At 30.5% G+C, this 19,781-nt stretch overlaps 2 protein-coding genes across 3 annotated transcripts; one reads left to right on the top strand and one right to left on the bottom strand.

Annotated features, from left to right (window-relative positions):
- The first annotated feature begins 9,400 nt into the window (after positions 1 to 9,400).
- On the top strand, positions 9,401 to 12,073 carry LOC117918646 (probable protein phosphatase 2C 49). Of its 2 annotated transcripts, XM_034835440.1 has the most exons (4): positions 9,401 to 9,709; positions 10,442 to 10,639; positions 10,729 to 10,964; positions 11,162 to 12,073. In XM_034835440.1, exons 1-4 carry the CDS (start codon positions 9,530 to 9,532, stop codon positions 11,745 to 11,747), a joined length of 1,200 nt encoding a protein of 399 aa, XP_034691331.1. In that variant the 5' UTR covers positions 9,401 to 9,529; the 3' UTR covers positions 11,748 to 12,073. The 2 variants fall into 2 exon arrangements, with proteins under 2 accessions (XP_034691331.1, XP_034691332.1); XM_034835441.1 differs by lacking the exon at positions 10,442 to 10,639.
- A 187-nt stretch (positions 12,074 to 12,260) lies between these two features.
- LOC117918647 lies at positions 12,261 to 15,275 on the bottom strand. The gene is made up of 7 exons (XM_034835442.1): positions 14,939 to 15,275; positions 14,073 to 14,172; positions 13,583 to 13,678; positions 13,452 to 13,504; positions 13,055 to 13,103; positions 12,706 to 12,753; positions 12,261 to 12,579 (listed from the first exon to the last, which is right to left on the bottom strand). Exons 1-7 carry the CDS (start codon positions 15,184 to 15,186, stop codon positions 12,487 to 12,489), a joined length of 687 nt encoding a protein of 228 aa, XP_034691333.1. The 5' UTR covers positions 15,187 to 15,275; the 3' UTR covers positions 12,261 to 12,486.
- Positions 15,276 to 19,781: the final 4,506 nt, after the last annotated feature.

Raw genomic sequence — 19,781 nt, 5'->3', positions numbered from 1 at the left:
AAAACAGAAAGAGCCCAAACATTTATGTCCTTTTTTTTTAAATTAATTTAACAAATCCTTTTCCACAGTCTCTTCTTTTTGACCATTCAAACGCTGCTTTCAACTTTCTCTTTCTTTTTTGTTTCTTTATTATTATTTTTCTTTTCTAGTGTTTTATCCATTTGAATAGAGTATTAAAGTCCATTTTAGTTAATTAATCCAATCATTTTCAACCACATAAAGAAATTTCTGAAACAGTCAATCCTTCCCTAATTTCACATGAGAAGGAGCCAAAATAGGATTCATAAATATGTTGGTGTTGGCTTGCCTAAACTTAAGCAATGTCATGTTGTGACTTTGAAAACTTACTCATGGTAGCGGTTATGGCTTTCAAAGACGCACACAGGTGGAAACTTCGTTAAGACGGCCTTAAGGAGATCAAAGCAGAGGCTGAATGGCTTGAGTGCACACAGTATTGTTGGTATACGTTGCATAAGTTGGGGCATGACAAGTGTTGGAAGCATAAGTTGGCCGGGCCATGACATGTGATGGGAGTGTGTGGTGGTACACTCATGTGGGCTTAACATGACAAGTGTTGGAAGTTGGTACTTTAATGAGTTTCTTAAGTTGCTAGAAGTTCAAGAATTTTCCAAGTGATGGACACTTTTCCAAATTTTCTATAATTAGAGAAAATTCATTATACTTATGGAAACATATTTGAGATCTCACTCTAACATATTGGAAATGACTTAGAATGTCCTTTAAGGGGGAGGATGGGCTGTAGCCTCACTAGGAACAACTCAAGGGTAATGACTGTGGGATAGCCAATGCATAGTCTTGATACATCAAACCTCTTCACGAATAAGTGCAAGGCGTTATTAGGACTTGTAGTGTATAATGGGCACATAGCCATGAGCAGACATGACACGTGTTAGATGTAGGCTATTGTAATGACTTGGGTTTGATTAATTTTGTTAATTTTATTGATGAAAATTAATGAATTTATTTAATTGAGAATAAGAAGTGGTGGAGTCTGTTATTTTGAAAAGCAAGCTGATAGTTTACTTATTGTGCTTGAAGAGAGTGGCTGAAAATTTGGAAATTAGTGATTAATTTACTTGGTTGTTACAACAATCATTTGCCACTTTAAAAATTAGTTAAAAAGGGGTTGAACAAACAAATATCCCTCAATGAGAACTTCAAAATACTTTTCAATCAATATTATTGTTACGGGTTGTAGAAGGAGTTTGTTCAAGAAAGGTGCATAGTGTCTGATACTTATTATTGGATATAATATAATTATATATACGAAGTGAAAATTTTGTGATTTATATGAATTGTTATTCTAAATTGTATAAAACATTTTACATAAGTATCTTATAAACTCTTCCCTACCAAGTTGTGACTTATCCCTTCTATAAAATGGTTTTCTATAAGCTAAGTTGCAAATAAATTTGTCAAAAGAGAGTTGAGGTTGTACTATAATTAAGGACTAGAGAGATTATGTTTTTTTATGTATAGAAGTTTTATAATAACAATAAAAGTAGGAAGTACTAGTGTTCGTAATATATAAAGATACATCAATGTACCTGAATGGATACATAGTGTGTTAATGGAATGAATAAAAATCCAAGTTTTAATAGTTTTTGTTTTGAGATGTTTTAATTAATTTTGGGTATATTCATCAGTTAAATTTTTGGATATAATTCACTTGGGGTACAAAAAAAATTATTTAGTAGTGTTGAGGGTTCTTTAATGGAAAAAAAACTAAGTTTGGGAATTAAAAAAATATAAGAAATAGAGCAAATAAGCTTTGGCGTGTGCAACAGTATGAAGATACACGCAAAGTTGTTTTGTTTTTATTTTTTATTTTTTTTTATGTTGAAAATAGAAAGTGTGTTATGTTAAGTTAAAATGCACAAGAGAGATGCACAACATTACTCCGAGTTGTTTTGTGATTACAATGCCCAATTTGACGTTTATTTAAAGGTGCCCAATTTGATTTGAAGGTATGTTATATTAAGAAGTGTGTTATTTGAGTTAAAAAAAACAACGAAGATGACGTTGTTTAACTTATAAAAACATAATGAAGGTGAGGTTTTTAATTTGGAAAGATGCGTTATTATAACTTGAGTAAGTTGTTGAAGATTAGTGCACAATTTAAAATCTCGTTGTTGCAAGCTTGAACAAGCATAACATCGATAAATTTTTTAGAATTAAAAGCTTTTTTTAAGATTTAAAAAATTATTAGAACATTTCCTTAACTTCACAATACTAAAAATACTAAAAGATTACAATTATAACTTTAATTTAGGCTTGTAATCACGTTGAAAATAAAAATATATATTAAATGGGTCTAAATAACTTTGTAAGCCTATATAAAATGGCTTGTAGGACTATATTTATTTATTTATTTATTATTATTATTATTATTTTTTGCACCTTCCTTTATAAGGCAAGGCTTGATAAAGTATAATATAAACTTTAAACTTTAGGTCAACACTCTTACTAATCATTAAAATACCGCAAAAAAAAAAAAAAAAAAAAAAAAAACTCATGGTCTTAGATGGCATTTTTTATTTGATCAAACACGGTTTTTAACGTGGTCAAACCTACTTTTTCTTAGGTTTGGACGGTGATTGATTAAATTAAATTTTTGATAAGAATAGTCTATCTACCTCCTTTTGTTGCTTCCTTCATAGATTTGAACTTTGATGTTGACCACCACGTACTATAAATGAAAAGTTGAAAACTAATGACTTTTCTTTTCTTTTTTAAATTTATTTACGTGGTCACTAATATATTAATATTATATAATTTATGAATCAAAACATTATTTTTATCATTTTTTTTTAATTTTTTATGTTACTCATTTTTCAAAACAAAAAAATTTAATTAAAATAATTAAATTTTTAACAATTTTTTTATAAAAAAATAGTGAATTATACGAACTAAAATAATATTAATATATACAAAATATTTTTATATTTTCAACAAAAGAAGATAATATTTTAATCATAAATATTATTAACAAAGAAGTAAAACCCTAATTTATAAATTATAAATATTAAAATAATTTTCAACAATTATTGGTTTTATTTTTCACTCACTTTATCTAAAACCAGTGGCTACTAAAATAACAAGCATGGCATCCTGTAGCAAGCAGGAATTTCAGAAAGTGCAGGAAGAGAAAGGGAGGAGAAGAATCAGATTGGTGAGTTATGGATAGGGATGAATCTGAAAACAGCAGGCTGGTGATTGCGGTTTAAATGAAAACAATTATGATTGGCTCTTTCGAAAAGTATGCTGATAATGATCGTACCAAGTCACCACCCACATTATTTGACCATCTCCATCTTTGATTTTTTCTTTTTCTTTTTTCAAATTTTCTCGTCAAACTGATCAAAGCCGGACCACATGAATAGGAAATTAGCATCTGCTAGTTGTTGAAATAGTGCAAGTCTTAAAAAAATAGAAGAAATTAGTGTTGTTTTGGCAGCTACGATGTGGACTTTGCTTAGCCTAAGAATGAATCTTGCTTTGTACGGCATCAATAGGAGTATTTGATTCATCTTTTATCTTCTTCTATGTTACAAGTCGAGAAGTTGGATTTGAATGAGTAATGGGAAAGTGTCTTTAGCTTTTATATTTTATTATGATTTAAAAAAATTATTACTATTTTTTTAATTTTTAAAATGGAAAATATGAAGTATATTCAATTTGGATACACTTTTTATTTTTTGTTTTTAAAATAAAAAAAACTTTTGTATACAAATTCCTATTATAAAATATAAGAATTTGTCTTATAGGAACTTGTACGTCTCATGAAATATTTATTCCGTATTATATTTTCTCTTATAGATCGAAAACTTTCCAAATGGAATGTCAATTCATCAATAAATACATATAGAAAGTTTAAGCGTTTTCATATAAAAAAAATCATATCTGATAATTTTTCTAATATAGTTCGTTCACTAGAAGTAAAAAATAATAATAATAATAAATAAAAGTAGAGAAGTTGGATTTGAATGAGTTTTGGGAAAGTGTCTTTAACTTTTATATTTTATTATGATTTAAAAAAATTATTACTATTTTTTTTTTTTTTAAAATACAAAATATGAAGTATATTTTGGATACGCTTTTTTTTTTTTTAAATAAAAAACTTTTATATATAAATTACTATTATAAAATATGATAATTTATCGTTTTACGTGAGCTCGTACATGATGCACTATATATTTTGTAAATATATACACAACTAGAACTAAGTATGTCTCCCACGAGTTCTTCTACACTCGTGAGTTTTAAGAGATTGATGAAATTAATGTTCAACAAATTTGATCATGTGATAATATAGCAGAATTATAAAAAAATATTACTATTATCTGAATATAAATTTGTACTTATATTAAGTGTTCGATAAATTTTTGAAAGTTTTAAAAACCACTCAAGGTGATTTCTAGATGATTAGTAGGCTTTTTTTTTTTTTTCAAAAATCAACTTTTCATATATAATATATTATACTGTTATAGATAAAAATGTTTTAACCGTACTTACTCCCAAACAGACTCTTAATATGAAGAGTAAAAAGTAAGTAATTATTCTTAACACAAATTTATTCAAATGATTTTCAATGGATTTCAGGTTTCTCGTACTCAAGCTAACTAAATTAAACACGATAATGGCCCAGGTTAGTGGGCTCAATTTGCTCATCCATCTGTTAAGCCCGAACCCCTACTGAACAGATTCCTTGTGGTGATGGGTTGGGCTTGAATAGGCAGCTCATGGGCTTAAATAAATCTTATAAATCTTATAAAGCCCAAGTTAGTGAAATCTTAAAGAAATATTCGATTAAAATGATAAAATAATCCTCAAATTATGAATCTAATCTTTTTTATATTTTTATTTGAATTTTTTTTTACATAAATACCCTTTACCATTTCAAATATTTATATATAAATTTTCAAAGGAAATGTTATTTTTATAAAAAAAATAATGAGAATATTTTAATAAAAAATGAGACAAAAAGTATTAAAGGTTAAATTTTAAAAATTAGGTTTTTACTTATCCTTTATTCAAATAACCTAGAAACAGTTACTTAAAATCTCTCCACCTCATCTTTATATATATATATATATATATATAAATAAATCTTAAATATGAAAAGTCAAAAACGCCCTCTTCCTTTTTCCTTCTCACCCAAAACCCTATCCCCATCTCTTTTTTTTTTTTCCTTTATTTTCCTCCTTCCTTCCTTTCCCTTCTTCTTTCTCCTAAAAAATTTTAAAAAAAATTGGAAAAAAACATAAATAAAATTGAGTGCGTGTGGCAGTAGCGACTGGTCATGACTCCTTTTTTTTTTTTTTTTTTTTTTTTTTTTTAAGGAATAAAATGAAAAAGAAGGAAAAAAAGAAAGAAAGGAAGGACAATGGAAAAAAAAAAGAAAAAAAAGTTGAAGAAAAAAGATAAAGAAAAAGTGAGATAGGGTTAAGATTTTGGGTGATCGGATGGGTGAGGATAAAATGCAAAATATTTTTTTTACATTTAAATTTTATTGAAAAAAAAAAAAAGAAGGGTAGATAGACTTTAGGTTGAATTCTTTAACCTCCTTACAAAGATCATAACTCCCATTTTCATCTTCTATCCTTCACCTTCCTTCCCTCCTCCACGTCATGTTCTTCTTTTATCCCACATGATACGAGTGGAAAGAGTTGGGATGAGTGGGAGGAAAACCAAGAGGTGGGAAAGGGAAAGAAACCTAAAAGGAGTAGGGACTAGTTTAGGGGATGTGGATGGTGCCAGGGACAGCCGGACAGGGATAATTTATATATATATATGAATATAAATTGATCCCTTCACCCAGGGATGGTAGGTGAGAGCTTGGCTTTTGCTTTGCACATTTGGTACAATTTGGGAAGTCATTTCTCATCATACAAACGTGCCTCTGTCACAATAAAATCATCCCATATTTGTTCCACATTATTATAATCACACATTTTTCTCAAAGCCAACCATTCTTTAATCTTCATGAAGGTCTATCCTACCATCAACCCCTCTTTTCAAATCTACTCCTTTCATGGTTGCTAGCTTCCAAGGTGGAGCATTGAATAATGCATCTACACAACAAATTATTAGCCATTGGGCACATGTTTTGCACATTACATAGTGCATCTAGGGCTAAAATATATAGGCGAAAAAAAATGAATGATAATCCTTAGTTTTGATTTTTCTATTAAGCTCGTATTTATCATTATTTTACACATTGACTAAGACGGGGTTGGAGCCATGTGATCAGGGAGAGCAACACCCCAATAAAAACAGAGGCTTGGGCGGTAATGAAAGGGAAAGCCCGCAGTTATGAGCCTCTAGTTATCATGAATTTGAGCCAGCAGCACGCTTGCGTAGCTTCTCAGTTCACCTCGAATGGGTGAAACAACCTTTAGATCAAGAAAGCTTTGGGTGTCGATTGAGAAGCAACTAAGCCCCAAAACAAAGCTAAAAAGCACAAAAATTCTAGACCACAAACCATTCCAGCACTGCATGTTTGGAAGCTTGGACCCTTCTGGCTGCCCAATCTAGACCTTTCAAGGCCAGGCAAGTGGGTGTGGGAGTTGGACCACCAAACCCATAGTTTTCTATAACCATTTTCCAATGGATGATGCTCTAGACCCAATTTTTTATACATAAAAAAAAGAGGGTAAAGGATAAATACATCTAAACAGAAGCCCAGTGTCCTACTATAATGTAAAGTATTGGGCAAACCTAACCAAGATAGGGAAGTACACACTCCACAGAGGGCCGTGTATGCCAAACCAACCAGAGATTCCATAACACAATGATTTTTGACATGGTTATCTGGCAACCTATGAACCAAAAGAGTGTATTAAAGGTCAAACCTTCAGAGGATTAGCTAAGCAACTTGTGTTTACCTACTTGCAGATATCAATAAAAAAATTCTCTCCTTTGACAGCAGACAATGTACTGATATTTCCGATCATTTTCACGGGGGAATAGAGGGATCAGAACAATGCCCAAAAGACAAATGGTCAAAAGGGGAGATTCAATTCAACACCCACGACAGGAAGTGGGTTTGAAACCCAACCATCCAAAGTTGGTTTCTGGAGAGGCAATGACTTGGTTGAGCATTAGGCATTCTAGAGTTGATTGTGACACTTGGGTATTACAAATCTTGGAAGCATACCCATCCCAACGTACCTTCTAATTTGATAACAAATTCTAACATGAATTGTGGTAAATACTTTAAGATTACCATAACTATTTTTTCCTTGAAAATTAGGGTTATGTCTAACTACCGCCTTCTATTAACAAAGCATAAGTTATTAGAAAAGTTCGTCTATGAACTCCTACATGAATGACACTAAAAAAAAGTTTAATTTTTTTTAAAGAAAAGAAAAGAAAAAAAAATGGAAAAAGATTGGAGTCATCAAAAGTGTGAGATACAAGTAAACTTAGAACTAATGTTTGAACAATCGAAATTGGAATTTATCACTGAAATATTAGTGAAAAATCGTTTATCAATGGTGACGATCCAATAATCGAGCAGGTGAAAAATCTCCAAAATCATCATCAATATATAGGTAACAAAGAAAAAAAATTGATGATAAAATCGATAATGGGACAACGTGCATGCAAACGGGTGGCGTAAAAAAATTGCTGATTTTTTAGCAACTTTTCAAAAATCGCCTTTATATATATATATATATCATTTTTTTAATTATTTATTTTTAATTTATATTTTATTTTAAATTACATTTCATATTTATCTCATTAATCTTATTTAAAAAATGACTATCATTTAAAAATATAATTTTACTAAAAAATTGCTACAATATAAAAAAAATAATGAAATCGTAATATTTTATAAATTATTAATATTTTAATTATTTAAATCAATTAATTTATTAGAAAAAGTTGTCACCACAAATTTGTAATAAAATTTTAGAAATTAAATTTTAAATAAAATATTTATATAAATCAATTTAATTTTTAATTTAAAATGTAATAAAATATGTTTTAATAGAAGTATTTTTAAAATTTTAAAATAAATGAATATAAATATATTAAAGGAATTTAGACTAATTTTTTTTATAAAAATCTGACAAATATTATCTTTAATCATACTTGTATCAATTACACCTATAAAATAACTTTAATATATACATTCTTACTTATTTTATAAAGTTTTCTAAGTATTTTTTTATAAATTTTAAACAATTTTTGTTTGATCGATATTTTTGTCAAAATATTTACCGATATTTATTAAACTATCGATATATCTGTTTGCTTACAACAATTGAAAAGTACTATGATAAATGATTAGGAAAATCATATTTAGAAATATAATTCAAACGGGGATTTAGAAATAAATTAAATGAAAATAAAAACAAAAATTAAAAAATTAAAAATGGATATTAAATATCAAAATAAAATTATTTATATACATATTGAAAATTATTTTTAGAAACGTTTCCAAGCATGTCCAATAATAATGACCTTGGCTCCCAAATCCAATGATATCACAGATAGGTCAGCATTTTAAAACAAAACGAAGTCGTTTAAGTGGCAGTTTGCCTAGGAGTCACAAAATTCAAATCGAAAAGGTCCATAAACACCACTCAACAAAAGCCAGCATGTGACGTTAATTTAATTAATCATGTCATCATATCACATCTTCTGTCTACGCGTATATTCTTACGTTTGGCATGAACTACAAGGTTGGTGGGTGATCGTGAATTCATGATTCATGAGGGGCTGTTTCGTGATTTCGTATGAAATCGAGGGTGCTCCTTGTCAAATAATAAACAACGGCACTCTGACTCTTGCATCAATAAAGTCGTCTTCCCACGTCAACCAAATGTGAACGCAAGCCTCCTCCTCGGCAATTACTTCCTACTTTCCTACTTTCCTAATTTTCCCCTTACTGCCCGAATTATCCTTACTAACTCATCATTAATCATTAAATTAAAAAATATCAGAAAAAAATGTATAAGAACAGCATCGAAAATCCTTAATTATGATATTAATGATTGTGCATTATGAAAACTGTTATGTTAATGACAAGTAATAAACGCTCTAATGATGTACAATGATGAAAACCCAAAATTTCAGCTGACGCAAGGTGGTGTTAAAAAAGTCAACAGACCGACCGGTTCAAAGAGAGGGGCGTTTTGGTCAATTCACACCGCATTAGCCCTCTCCACTCGTCAAACCTCACGCGGCTACCTGGAAATATTCACGTGTTCAGCAAGCGCGTGTGTGAAAACGGTGTCTAGAATCCTAAGGCTCCGAGATGGACACGCGTCTATCTGCACCCCGGACTTTACAGGTGGCCGCCGGTTCCCAGTCTCCCACAACTCTTACGTTTCATCTCTATAAAAATCAGTTCAAATCGACCTGCCTCAGACTTTGATATTTCTGTCTGAAGAAAACGCGAGAAACTGCGAGCAAATTTCAGAAAATTATAAGGAGTAGAGCGCTTGCGATCAAGATTTCCAAGTGTTGTGTTTGTTGGCATGATTTTGAAGCAAAAATGGTAGCGGAGGCTGAGGTTGTGTGTCAACAGAGGGTTCCAGTGCTGGACGTTCAATATTATGCAAGAGAAAACAATATCGAGGACGTGGTGGCAATTTCGACGTCTCTTTCCTCTCCGAGTTTTGATCCGATTTGCGCTTCGGATTCGGTTTCGGCTGATTCATCCGGCACTCAAGTGGTGAGCTTTTGGTTTTGGTTTTGGTTTTTTGTTTTTTGTTTTTTGTTTTTTGTTTTATGTTTGTTGCTGTGGGGATTTCATCCTTGTGAAGAAGGATTTGAGCTTCATATGTTGTACGGCGAGCTTGAATTCTGTTGAGAATTGGTCAGATCGTTTGATTGTAGAAGCAAAACTGAATTTTGTTGAAAATTGGTTGAACTATTCGGATAGAGTTCGAAATAACGTGGGTAAAGGTAATCTCGTTAGGCTAAATCGATCTTGATTGACGAAATCCTGATCGGATAGGTGTTTTTGAGGAAAAGTTTAGATGACGATCATGACCTAAACTACCTAAGATTATTTTTCCTTTTAGTGTTTTCTCGAAATTTTAGTTGGATTTTGATTGAACTTTTTTGTATGTGATTTTAGTTTACTTGCAGTTGTGATTAAAAGTCATGATATCTATATGTTGTTTTGAAGGATCAAGTGGAATTTTTTTAGAAAGCAAAATTTCCCCTTCCTATGAGAGAAAAAAAAATAATTTATATATAATTTTTAAAATATTTATTGTCTAGTTTCAGGGGAAATTGCTTCTTATGTGATTTTCTGCAATAATTGGCCATGAACGGCCTTTGGTTTTCTTTTTGTTTATCTTGATCTGATCATCTGAGTGATAGCACTTGTGGCTTTATAAATAGTAGATTTTCTGAGGGAAAACACTTGACATATAATTCCCTTTTTTTTTTGTCCTAGGATATAAAATCTCCTGAGAAAAATCCAGACGCTACTCTTGAATCTGCTATTGTGCAATTTGTCCCTTGCATCCGATCTGGTAGCTTTGCTGACATTGGACCAAGGAGGTACATGGAAGATGAGCATATAAGGATAGATGATCTATCTATGCACTTGGGTTCAGTCTCTAGGCTCCCGAACCCATGTGCTTTTTATGGGGTAATTGAATTGTATTCTGGGTCTACCGACTACTCTTATTGCCTGCATCTGAGTTAGGTTAGAACTGATTGAGGTTGGATATTATGCAGGTATTTGATGGTCATGGAGGACCTGAAGCTGCAGCTTATGTCAGAAAAAATGTGGACAGATTTTTCTTTGAAGATGCTAACTTTCCTCGCACATCTGAAGTTAATGATGTTTTCTTGGAGAGGGTTGAAAATTCTGTCCGGAAGGCATTTCTTCAGGCTGATTTAGCTTTGGCAGATGATAGTGGCGTGAGCAGTTCTTCTGGGACAACAGCACTTACTGCTCTGATATTTGGGAGGTAAATTAATGATTAGGATTAACAAGTTAGATGCTGGGTAGTAGGTGTTATGCATCATTTTGTTGGACTTTGCTTGAACTAGCAAATGTTCCAACTGTAGGAGGAATTAGTTGCCCCAGCACTTTCTTAGTTTTGATTGTCCATGTAATCGTTTGAGGCATTGTTTGATTATTTACTTCCTTTTTTAATTTGTGCAGAACTCTAATGGTTGCCAATGCTGGTGATTGCCGGGCAGTTCTTTGTCGAAAAGGTCAGGCAGTAGACATGTCTCAAGACCATAGACCTAGTTACCCATTAGAACGGAAGCGTGTTGAGGAATTGGGAGGTTTTGTTGATGGTGATGTTGATGGTGGTGAGTATCTCAATGGGGTTTTATCAGTAACCCGAGCACTGGGGGACTGGGATATGAAGTTCCCCCGGGGCTCTGCATCACCGCTCATTGCAGAGCCAGAATTCAGGCAGGTGGTATTAACAGAGGAGGACGAATTCCTCATCATAGGGTGTGATGGTATTTGGGATAAGATGTCTAGTCAGGAGGCAGTTAGCCTTGTGCGTCGTGGCCTACAGCGGCATGATGACCCAGAGCAGTCTGCAAGGGACCTTGTCATGGAGGCTCTGCGCCTCAACACATTTGACAATGTCACTGTTATTGTCATTTGTTTTTCTTCTCCTGATCAGTTTGAACCAACACCTCCACGACAACGCAGATTCAGGTGCTGCAACATCTCCATGGAGGCCCTTTGCAGTTTGAGGAGCTTATTGGACAACAATGGCAACCGATGATGGATGTACATATAATTATTTGAATAAAACCTCTCTTGTCAGGAGGGGTATACTGTTTGTAGCTGCTTCAGTTTAATGCTCGAAAAAGCAGCTAGCAGTTTTGTAGGTGCTGGTGTTTAGCTCTGGCCGGTGAGTTTTTCTGGGTCATGTATATAACGAGTGGAAGGTTGGGGGTAAATAAAGTTAGATTTATTGTTGTCTGCTAAGTCATTATGGATTATTTTTGGCATCAAGTCCAGAGTGACCAGTGACCATCCATTTGTTCCATGTGTATAATGATCTCTATGTTCACATTCAATGACAGAATTTGACATCTATTCTCTACACTCTCTCCTTTTGTCGGTCTCCATTTTGGGCCCCTTAATTTGGAAACAGGAGCAACAATCATTATATCTTCCCCCCTCTGTTCATCTCTATGTTGATTGTTCACTGACTTTATCGTATATATCCATGAAATCTTGTCTAGTCTTATATATATAGTCTAGAGAATAGACAGATCAACCCTCTCAACGGTTAGAAAACAAATCGAGTATTATTGGCACTTCTGAATATTCAATTGTCTAATCGATACATTTTTCCTTGTCATGGTTATGAAATTACTACATGGTTTGACATCAACAGTTTTCCCTTACAACAAAGAGATTAGAACTTCCATCTTAATAATATTTCATATTAACACATTAATGATATCAATGATGAAAAATCAACCACCGTGAGGCTTACCATTGAGTTTAGGTAATCAAACTGTGGAGTCAGCATGATAGGTTTTTGCGAACTTGGCAAACCGTTCCAACCCACGTAGAAGTAAGCCTTCAAGAAAAGGCCGCAGTGCCTGAATAAAATCACCATTAGAGAGAAAATGTTACTTCATCTTCTTTTGATCTTTTTCTTTGCAGCCAAACATGTACATTAAGTGATTTAAGAAGCCCCTGTTTGGATCTAAGTGAAGAATGCTTACCGATGCCACTGGGATCAAGACCTGAGGAATCTCATATGATACTGTTAGCTGGAATGGAGAAATTTAGTCATTAGGGTCTACCACTGAAATTTAAGCCACCCAAAAGTAGAAGACATAAAAGAAATATTTCATTCCCTGTGACCATTCCCCCAAAATTACCCACAAGCAGAATGGATTACAATCAAAGAGAATAAGATCAATAAAAAGATTTCTTTGCTCTTTCTATGCTAATTATCATTCCTCTTGGCGGCTCCATTGACAAATCGGTCATCTCAACAAAGTTGGAGCAATATAGAAACATTAATGTTAAGTTAAAACCCGATATTGGATAAGTTTAATGTAAACTCACCTCTACTGTGCATGATGAAGGACTTTTTGGATAAAACCGAACAGCTCCTCTGCCATATGAGAAATCAAGTTAACAAAATTCCGATATCAAAACAAATGAAATACCAGTTTTAGAGGTTTTCTAATTCAGAGATGGCCAGTTTCATTTCATGTCTGCAAAAATACACTCAATTCCTATAACTCAAAGCTTCTAGTTCCATAAGATTCTTCAACATATAGATTCCTTTAAACCTTCCTATACCTAAAGTGATTTTCTCCCAGGCTGTGTAATGCCTAGTATAGACTTGAACAACAGCTTATTAATCAATTGAAGACAAAAAGGAATCTGTAAATTAATTCTACATTGAAGCCCATGTCGTTGTTTGTGTTATGATCATCTAACATAAATTTCCAGTTACCTGTTAGGAAGACCTTCCAGAGATCTCCAGTGGATTTTTTGATTTGGGATTGGCTGCAAATGAAGTAAAAATAGCTTGACTCGATATTATGACAAAAAGAGAGGAAAAAAAGGGTACACTGACATCCTTACCTGCATATTTCGAGCAAGCCAAGAGAATTCAATATCACGACCAAATGCTTCATACTTTAGCGACCATTTTGATAGATCAGGCTTGTCTTCCAAAACCTGTTCAATTTATACCAAATTGTGTTCAAACAGACTTACATTAAGTACCCCTAGATGTTAGTAGGGAGCAAACTCACAGCTTGGTCTCATATGTCATAAACCTAATAATAACATTGAACATTTGTTGGAAAAGACTATGCCTTAGAATTACAAACAGAAAAATATACCCAACATGAAGATCAATAAGTTTGCATCAGCATTTTCCCTCCAACCATCATTTGCTTGGTCAATGTTATAAAGAACTGGGATGCTTTTAAATATGAATGAGGGGTTCTCTTTTAGAGGGGATTTTCCCAACAAATTTCTATTGTAGAAAAGCAGGTTGGACATTAGGTAACTTTACATTAGAAAGATACAAAAGGGGAATACATAATCAAGTTATGTTTCAGCCTACCTCAACAGATGAAATGAAGGGCATCCAACGGGGAATGGATTCTCGATCAGAATAACAATTATAGGCAACTGAAATAGGCACGTCGATTTCAGTCCTCACCCTGCAGTCATTCACATGTTCTAATTAATAGTAGTAAGCTTGAAGCTTGAAGCTTGAAGCTTGGGTTAGATGTATAGAGAATTATCTATCCATGTAAAGACTCATCCACCTGAAGTTGTAGAACCCTCTAAAGACTAATTAAGCAACTGCAAAAACATGAATAGAAAAGGCAACTGCATCCACTAACATTGTTCCATGAAGGAAGATCTATTACTATGAGAAAGCAGAGTCTGCCTTTAGATGGAAAGGTTATATATTGATGCAAAAAGGGACATGTTGATTGTACTTGGTTGCTAGAGATTGAGTTTGGCTTAAAACTCCAATTCTACAGAACCCAGTAGGGAAATTGGCTTCTAGATTTCAAATTTGATCTATTGGTATGAATTGGAATTGAAGTTTTCAGTTCAAACTCAAAGGCCCTAATTCCAAGCAGTCAAACAAGCAGGTGTTTACAAACTCCACCAGAACTGATGATTCTAATGATGCAGCAAAGCACTCGTTTCAGGAATTGAGCACCAAATCAAAATGGGTGTCTGTCCAATTCATCAAAATGGTCAATAATGAACACTTCCATAAATCCCGTTTCACCCTAGACACAAAAAAATCAACCATACCCAAATAACCCAAAAAAACAGCAAGGTTAATAATAACCAGAAATCATCATCATCCAATTTTCTGATTCTACTCAATTTTTTTGAACTGATCCTAGAAGACCCAAAAAAACAAAACAAAATATGAAAAAGCTTCAGAGATGGAGATGAAATTACGTGCAGTCCTGCCACTCCATGACAGGGGAAAAGGGTCGAGTACTGGTGAAAATCGAGTGCCTCTTGGTGGCTCCATAAGGGTACCTGAAAAAGACATCAGTCATAGACTGCGGCCTCAAACAATGAGACTTTCTGAGAGAGGAAATGGCATTGAACACCACTGCGCCTCCGCTTCTACTCCTACTTCTTCTGATCAAATGGGTCATATAGGTAGGAGTTGATACAGAGAATGACGAGGTTGCAGACATGGCTGACCAATCAGAGATTGAAGCTCAGAGATTGGAGGAGATGGTCCAAGATACCTGCCCACAAAATAACACCAAAAATCTTTCCACTGAGGTTCGTTCTGTCCTGCTAAATCAACCCGGCTGTTATGTCACATACATGACCAGCGAATGGAATCCACCTGTCAAGTCTACATTGATCCATAATTCTTTGGAGAAATATTGAATCTATGAAGGAAAAAAAGTAAGCAAAATTTTCCTTTTTTGGTTCACAACAAGATAAGGGAGGAAAAATAAATTAGCTTTTTTAAAACCTACTTTTGGTAATTTGGTTATTAAGGAAAAAAGAAATGAAAATATAGTAAAGTAAATGTACAAAAACTAAAAAATATCAATATTTTAATCAAAATTTAAAAAATAAAAGTAATAATTCCTTAAATTTTAAGATTTTGTTTGCATAAAAGAGTTTATGAAAAAGGTAATTGAGAAAGAAATAAAATAAATTTAAACTATAAATATTTTTTGAATCTTTTTAATTTTATTTGGATATTTAAAATGAAAACATTTATGACAAAAAAGGCCAAAATATTCTCCACTTCAACAAAATAATCTTTATGTATTTAAAATTATAAATATAACCTCAAATGGAACAAAATGCTATTATTTTATTGGTTTTGAAGTAAAAAGAGTATAAGCAATTTGACGTGTCTATTTAGTAAATAATGCAACCAAAAAAAAAAAAAGCAACAAAGAGTAAAGGCATTATTGATGGGGAGAATTACCCGATAGGATGAGCTTGGATGAAATAGTTATTAGAAATGGTGGTCTCTTCTGATAATTCTTGGGTAGGACTTTAATAGGCTTAAATACCAAAATCACCCTTTAACTAAAACTTTTAAAATTCAAAGTATTTAAAGCACTTCACTTGATTTATCAAAACATTGATGGTGCGTGAGTCTCACATTTATTGTAATTAAGGAGAATTATCGAATAGGGTAGGCTAGAAAAAATAATTACTATGAAGGCTCACTCATCCTCAATGATTTTTAAAGGACAATTTTACCATTAAATATGTTTTTCATATTATTTATAAATAAGTTGATATTGTCAATGATGTATGGCTCATACATGATGATAAGTATAGGTTGATAGGTAATCAACAATACATTTCTCAACTCGAAAAAATTGTTGTCCACTTTTGAACAATCAAGTAACTGTTTAAAAATTTGCTATTTTTTTTTCTTTTAAAAAAATTGAGATTTTTTAAAGAACCTTGTAAAAAAATAATTTCAATATCTCATAAATAAAAATCATATTCTAAAGTTATTATATTGTTTTATATATAAAACATACAATTAAAAACTTTGTTATCATAATATAATGCATAATTATTTTTTTAGCGCACTCATCAATTGAATAATATATAAATATTCAATTACTAACACACCTATTAAATGGAATAACTCACAATTATTCGTAGGTAATATAGCACGTGAAAAAATTAAATAAAAATAAATTAAATTATGTTGTAATATATTGTAATGATATTGTATTTATATTATAAGTATAATGCATTTATGTCGTACCTATATTTCATTACAAAAGTAATAATTCTAAAAATGTTTATTCATACCCTATTGGTATTAACATATCGTATCAATATATTAACAACATTTATTTAGTGTTTTGAAATTATTTAATAATTTTTGTATATATATATATATATATATTTAAAACTAGGAGTCTCGTGAATTCAAATTAGTATTTCATTTGGTTTCATAAATTATTTATGATATAGGTATGTTGTGAAATATGATATGATTATACAAAATTATCATTTTTATAAAAAATTTCAAAAATTTCCTAATTAGGTTTTATTGTAATGTATTGTAATGTAAGTGTATTTATATTATAATTATAACATATTTTTGTTGTACCTATATTTTATAATAAAAGTAATAATATTAAGGATCACCTTTTATACCTTATTAATATTCAATATATCAAATATATTAACATCATCCACTCGATGGATTGAGAAAAAAAATTATATGAAAAAAAGAAAAAAAAAACTATGTAAAGGAAAAAAATCATATAAATTTTGTAAAAATAAAAAATTATTAAACTTTCTTTATCATTTTCTTATTCTTTTTAGAGAATCTGAATAAAAAAATTAAACATTTTACCTTCCTTGAATTTAATACAAAGATATAATTTATCAATTTAAAATTATAATATATATATGAAAAAATCATCATTTTTATTATATAATTATAAAACTTATTTTTTTTCTTAATAAAAAAAAAAAAAAACAATAAATGACATTTTGAAAATATTTTTTAAAAGTATTTTTGTTTTAAATAGTAAATTTAAATAAAAAATTATATACAATGGTAAGGGTTAAACCCAAAATTTTAATTTAAAATATGAATATCAATAATTACAATAAATGTGGGACTCACACACCATAAATGTATTGACAAATCAAGTGAACGACTTTAAATGCTTTGAATTTTAAAAGTTTTAGTTAAATAACAATTTTGGTATATTAAGTCTATTAAAGTCATTCCCAAGAATTATTAGAATATATCATCATTTCTAGTAATTATTCTATCCAACCCACCCTATTGGGTAATTCTCCCTTGTAATTATTGATATTCAAATTTTAAATCAAAATTTTGGTTTAACCCTTACAATTATATAATTTATTATTTAAATTTACTATTAAAAACAAAAATATTTTCAAAATATCATTTATTAATTTATTTTTACATTTTTTACTTTTATTCTAATTTTTAATTATATAATAAAAATGATGATTTTTTCATATATATATATATATAAATTTTAAATTGATAAATTATGTTTTTTGTATTAAATTCAAAGAAGATAAAATGTTTAATTTTTCATTTAGATTATCTAAAAATAATAAGAAAATAATGGAGTATGTTTAATCATTTTTTATTTTTATAATAAAATAATTTTAAAAAATTTATATGATTTTTTTTTCCCTTTGCATAGTGTTTTTTTTCTTCTTAATTTTCATATATAATTTTTTTTCTCAATGCATCAAGTGAATGATGTTAATATATTTGATATATTGAATATTAACAAAGTATAAAAAGTGATATTCAATATTATTACTTTTATTATAAAATACAGGTACAACAAAAATATGTTATAATTACCATATAAATACACTTACGTTACAATAAAACCTAATTAGGAAAGTTTTGAAATTTTTTATAAAAATGATAATTTGGTATGATCATACCATATTTTACATCATACATATATCATAAATTATTTCTGAAACTAAGTGAAATACTAATTTGAATTCACGATACTCGTAGTATTTTTATATATATATATACAAAAATTATTAAATAATTTTAATGCACTAATGAATGTTGTTAATATATTGATACGATGTGTTAATACCAATAGGGTATGAATAAACATTTTTAGAATTATTATTTTTGTAATAAAATATAGGTATGACATAAATGCATTATACTTACAATATAAATACATTATCATTACAATATAATTTAATTTATTTTTGTTTAGTTTTTTCACATGCTATATTACCCAATGAATAATTATGAGTTATTCCATTTAATAAGTGTGTGTTAGTCAATTGAATATTTATATATTATTCAATTGATGAGTGCTTGTAAAAAGTAATTATTGATTCTATTATAGTAACAAAGTTTTTAATTATATGTTCTATATATAAAACGATATAATAACATTAGGATATGATTTTAATTTTTGAGATATTGAAAATTATTTTTTTACAAGGTTTTTTAAAAAATCTCAATTTTTTGATAAAAAAAAAAAGAAGAAAAAATGGCAAATTTTAAACAGTCACTTGATTGTTCAAAAGTGAATATCAATTTTTTCGGGTATGAGAAATGTACAGTTGATTACCTGTAGTTATCATAATGTATGAGCTCCACATCATTGACAATCTCAAGTTTATTTATAAATAATATAGAAAACATATCCAATGGTAAAATAATCTTATAACAATCCTTGAGATGAGTGAGTCTTCCTAATAATTATTCTTTTCAGCTTACCCTATTGAATAATTCTCCTTTATTGATTTCCAAGAGCCATTACGAGACCAATTGAAGGATTTTGATAACCAAATTGATGAAAAGAAGAAATTTGCAAAGGGTGTGATTAGCCAAAATTTTGATACTTCTCCAAGTCATTTTGTAAACAACATTTCAACAAAGGACAATGGTGTATGGAAATTTCAATACAAGGTATAAAATGTCCTTTCAACTTCATTTTAATACAATTTTGATACAACAATCCATTTTGATACCATATTGATGTCTTCGCTTTTAGGTAGAAAGCTCCAAATTTGAGTAATTTCTTATTGAAATAATTGATACAACTTCAATACAAACTCTGAATTTTGATAAAACTAGCAAAAATTGTTTTTGGAGCTTAATCCATGCTAATCTTGATTTGGAAAGGAATTTGAGGTTGAATTAGACTAGTCCAAGGCCAAGATTACTAAAACTCTACATAACAGGGTGAAATTGGAAGATATAATTTTGACACAAAAACCCCCCATTTCATACCTATTTCAGTATAAGAAGTAG

Source organism: Vitis riparia, chromosome 7, assembly GCF_004353265.1.
Source record: "Vitis riparia cultivar Riparia Gloire de Montpellier isolate 1030 chromosome 7, EGFV_Vit.rip_1.0, whole genome shotgun sequence".
Classification (NCBI taxonomy): Eukaryota; Viridiplantae; Streptophyta; class Magnoliopsida; order Vitales; family Vitaceae; genus Vitis; species Vitis riparia.
Note: the sequence above shows the minus strand (reverse complement) of the source record. Positions and strands in the feature narration are given on the sequence as shown.

What these genes read in the sequence shown, in the direction of transcription:
- LOC117918646 (XM_034835440.1), top strand. Translation starts at nt 9,530, where the DNA reads ATGGTAGCGGAGGCTGAGGTTGTGTGTCAACAGAGGGTTCCAGTGCTG. An exon ending in ATTCATCCGGCACTCAAGTG is followed by an intron (nt 9,710 to 10,441) that starts GTGAGCTTTTGG and finishes TTTTTGTCCTAG; the next exon opens with GATATAAAATCTCCTGAGAA. An exon ending in ACCCATGTGCTTTTTATGGG is followed by an intron (nt 10,640 to 10,728) that starts GTAATTGAATTG and finishes GATATTATGCAG; the next exon opens with GTATTTGATGGTCATGGAGG.
- LOC117918647 (XM_034835442.1), bottom strand. Translation starts at nt 15,186, where the DNA reads ATGTCTGCAACCTCGTCATTCTCTGTATCAACTCCTACCTATATGACC. An exon ending in ATGGAGTGGCAGGACTGCAC is followed by an intron (nt 14,173 to 14,938) that starts GTAATTTCATCT and finishes GAATGACTGCAG; the next exon opens with GGTGAGGACTGAAATCGACG. An exon ending in TCTTGATCCCAGTGGCATCG is followed by an intron (nt 12,580 to 12,705) that starts GTAAGCATTCTT and finishes GATTTTATTCAG; the next exon opens with GCACTGCGGCCTTTTCTTGA.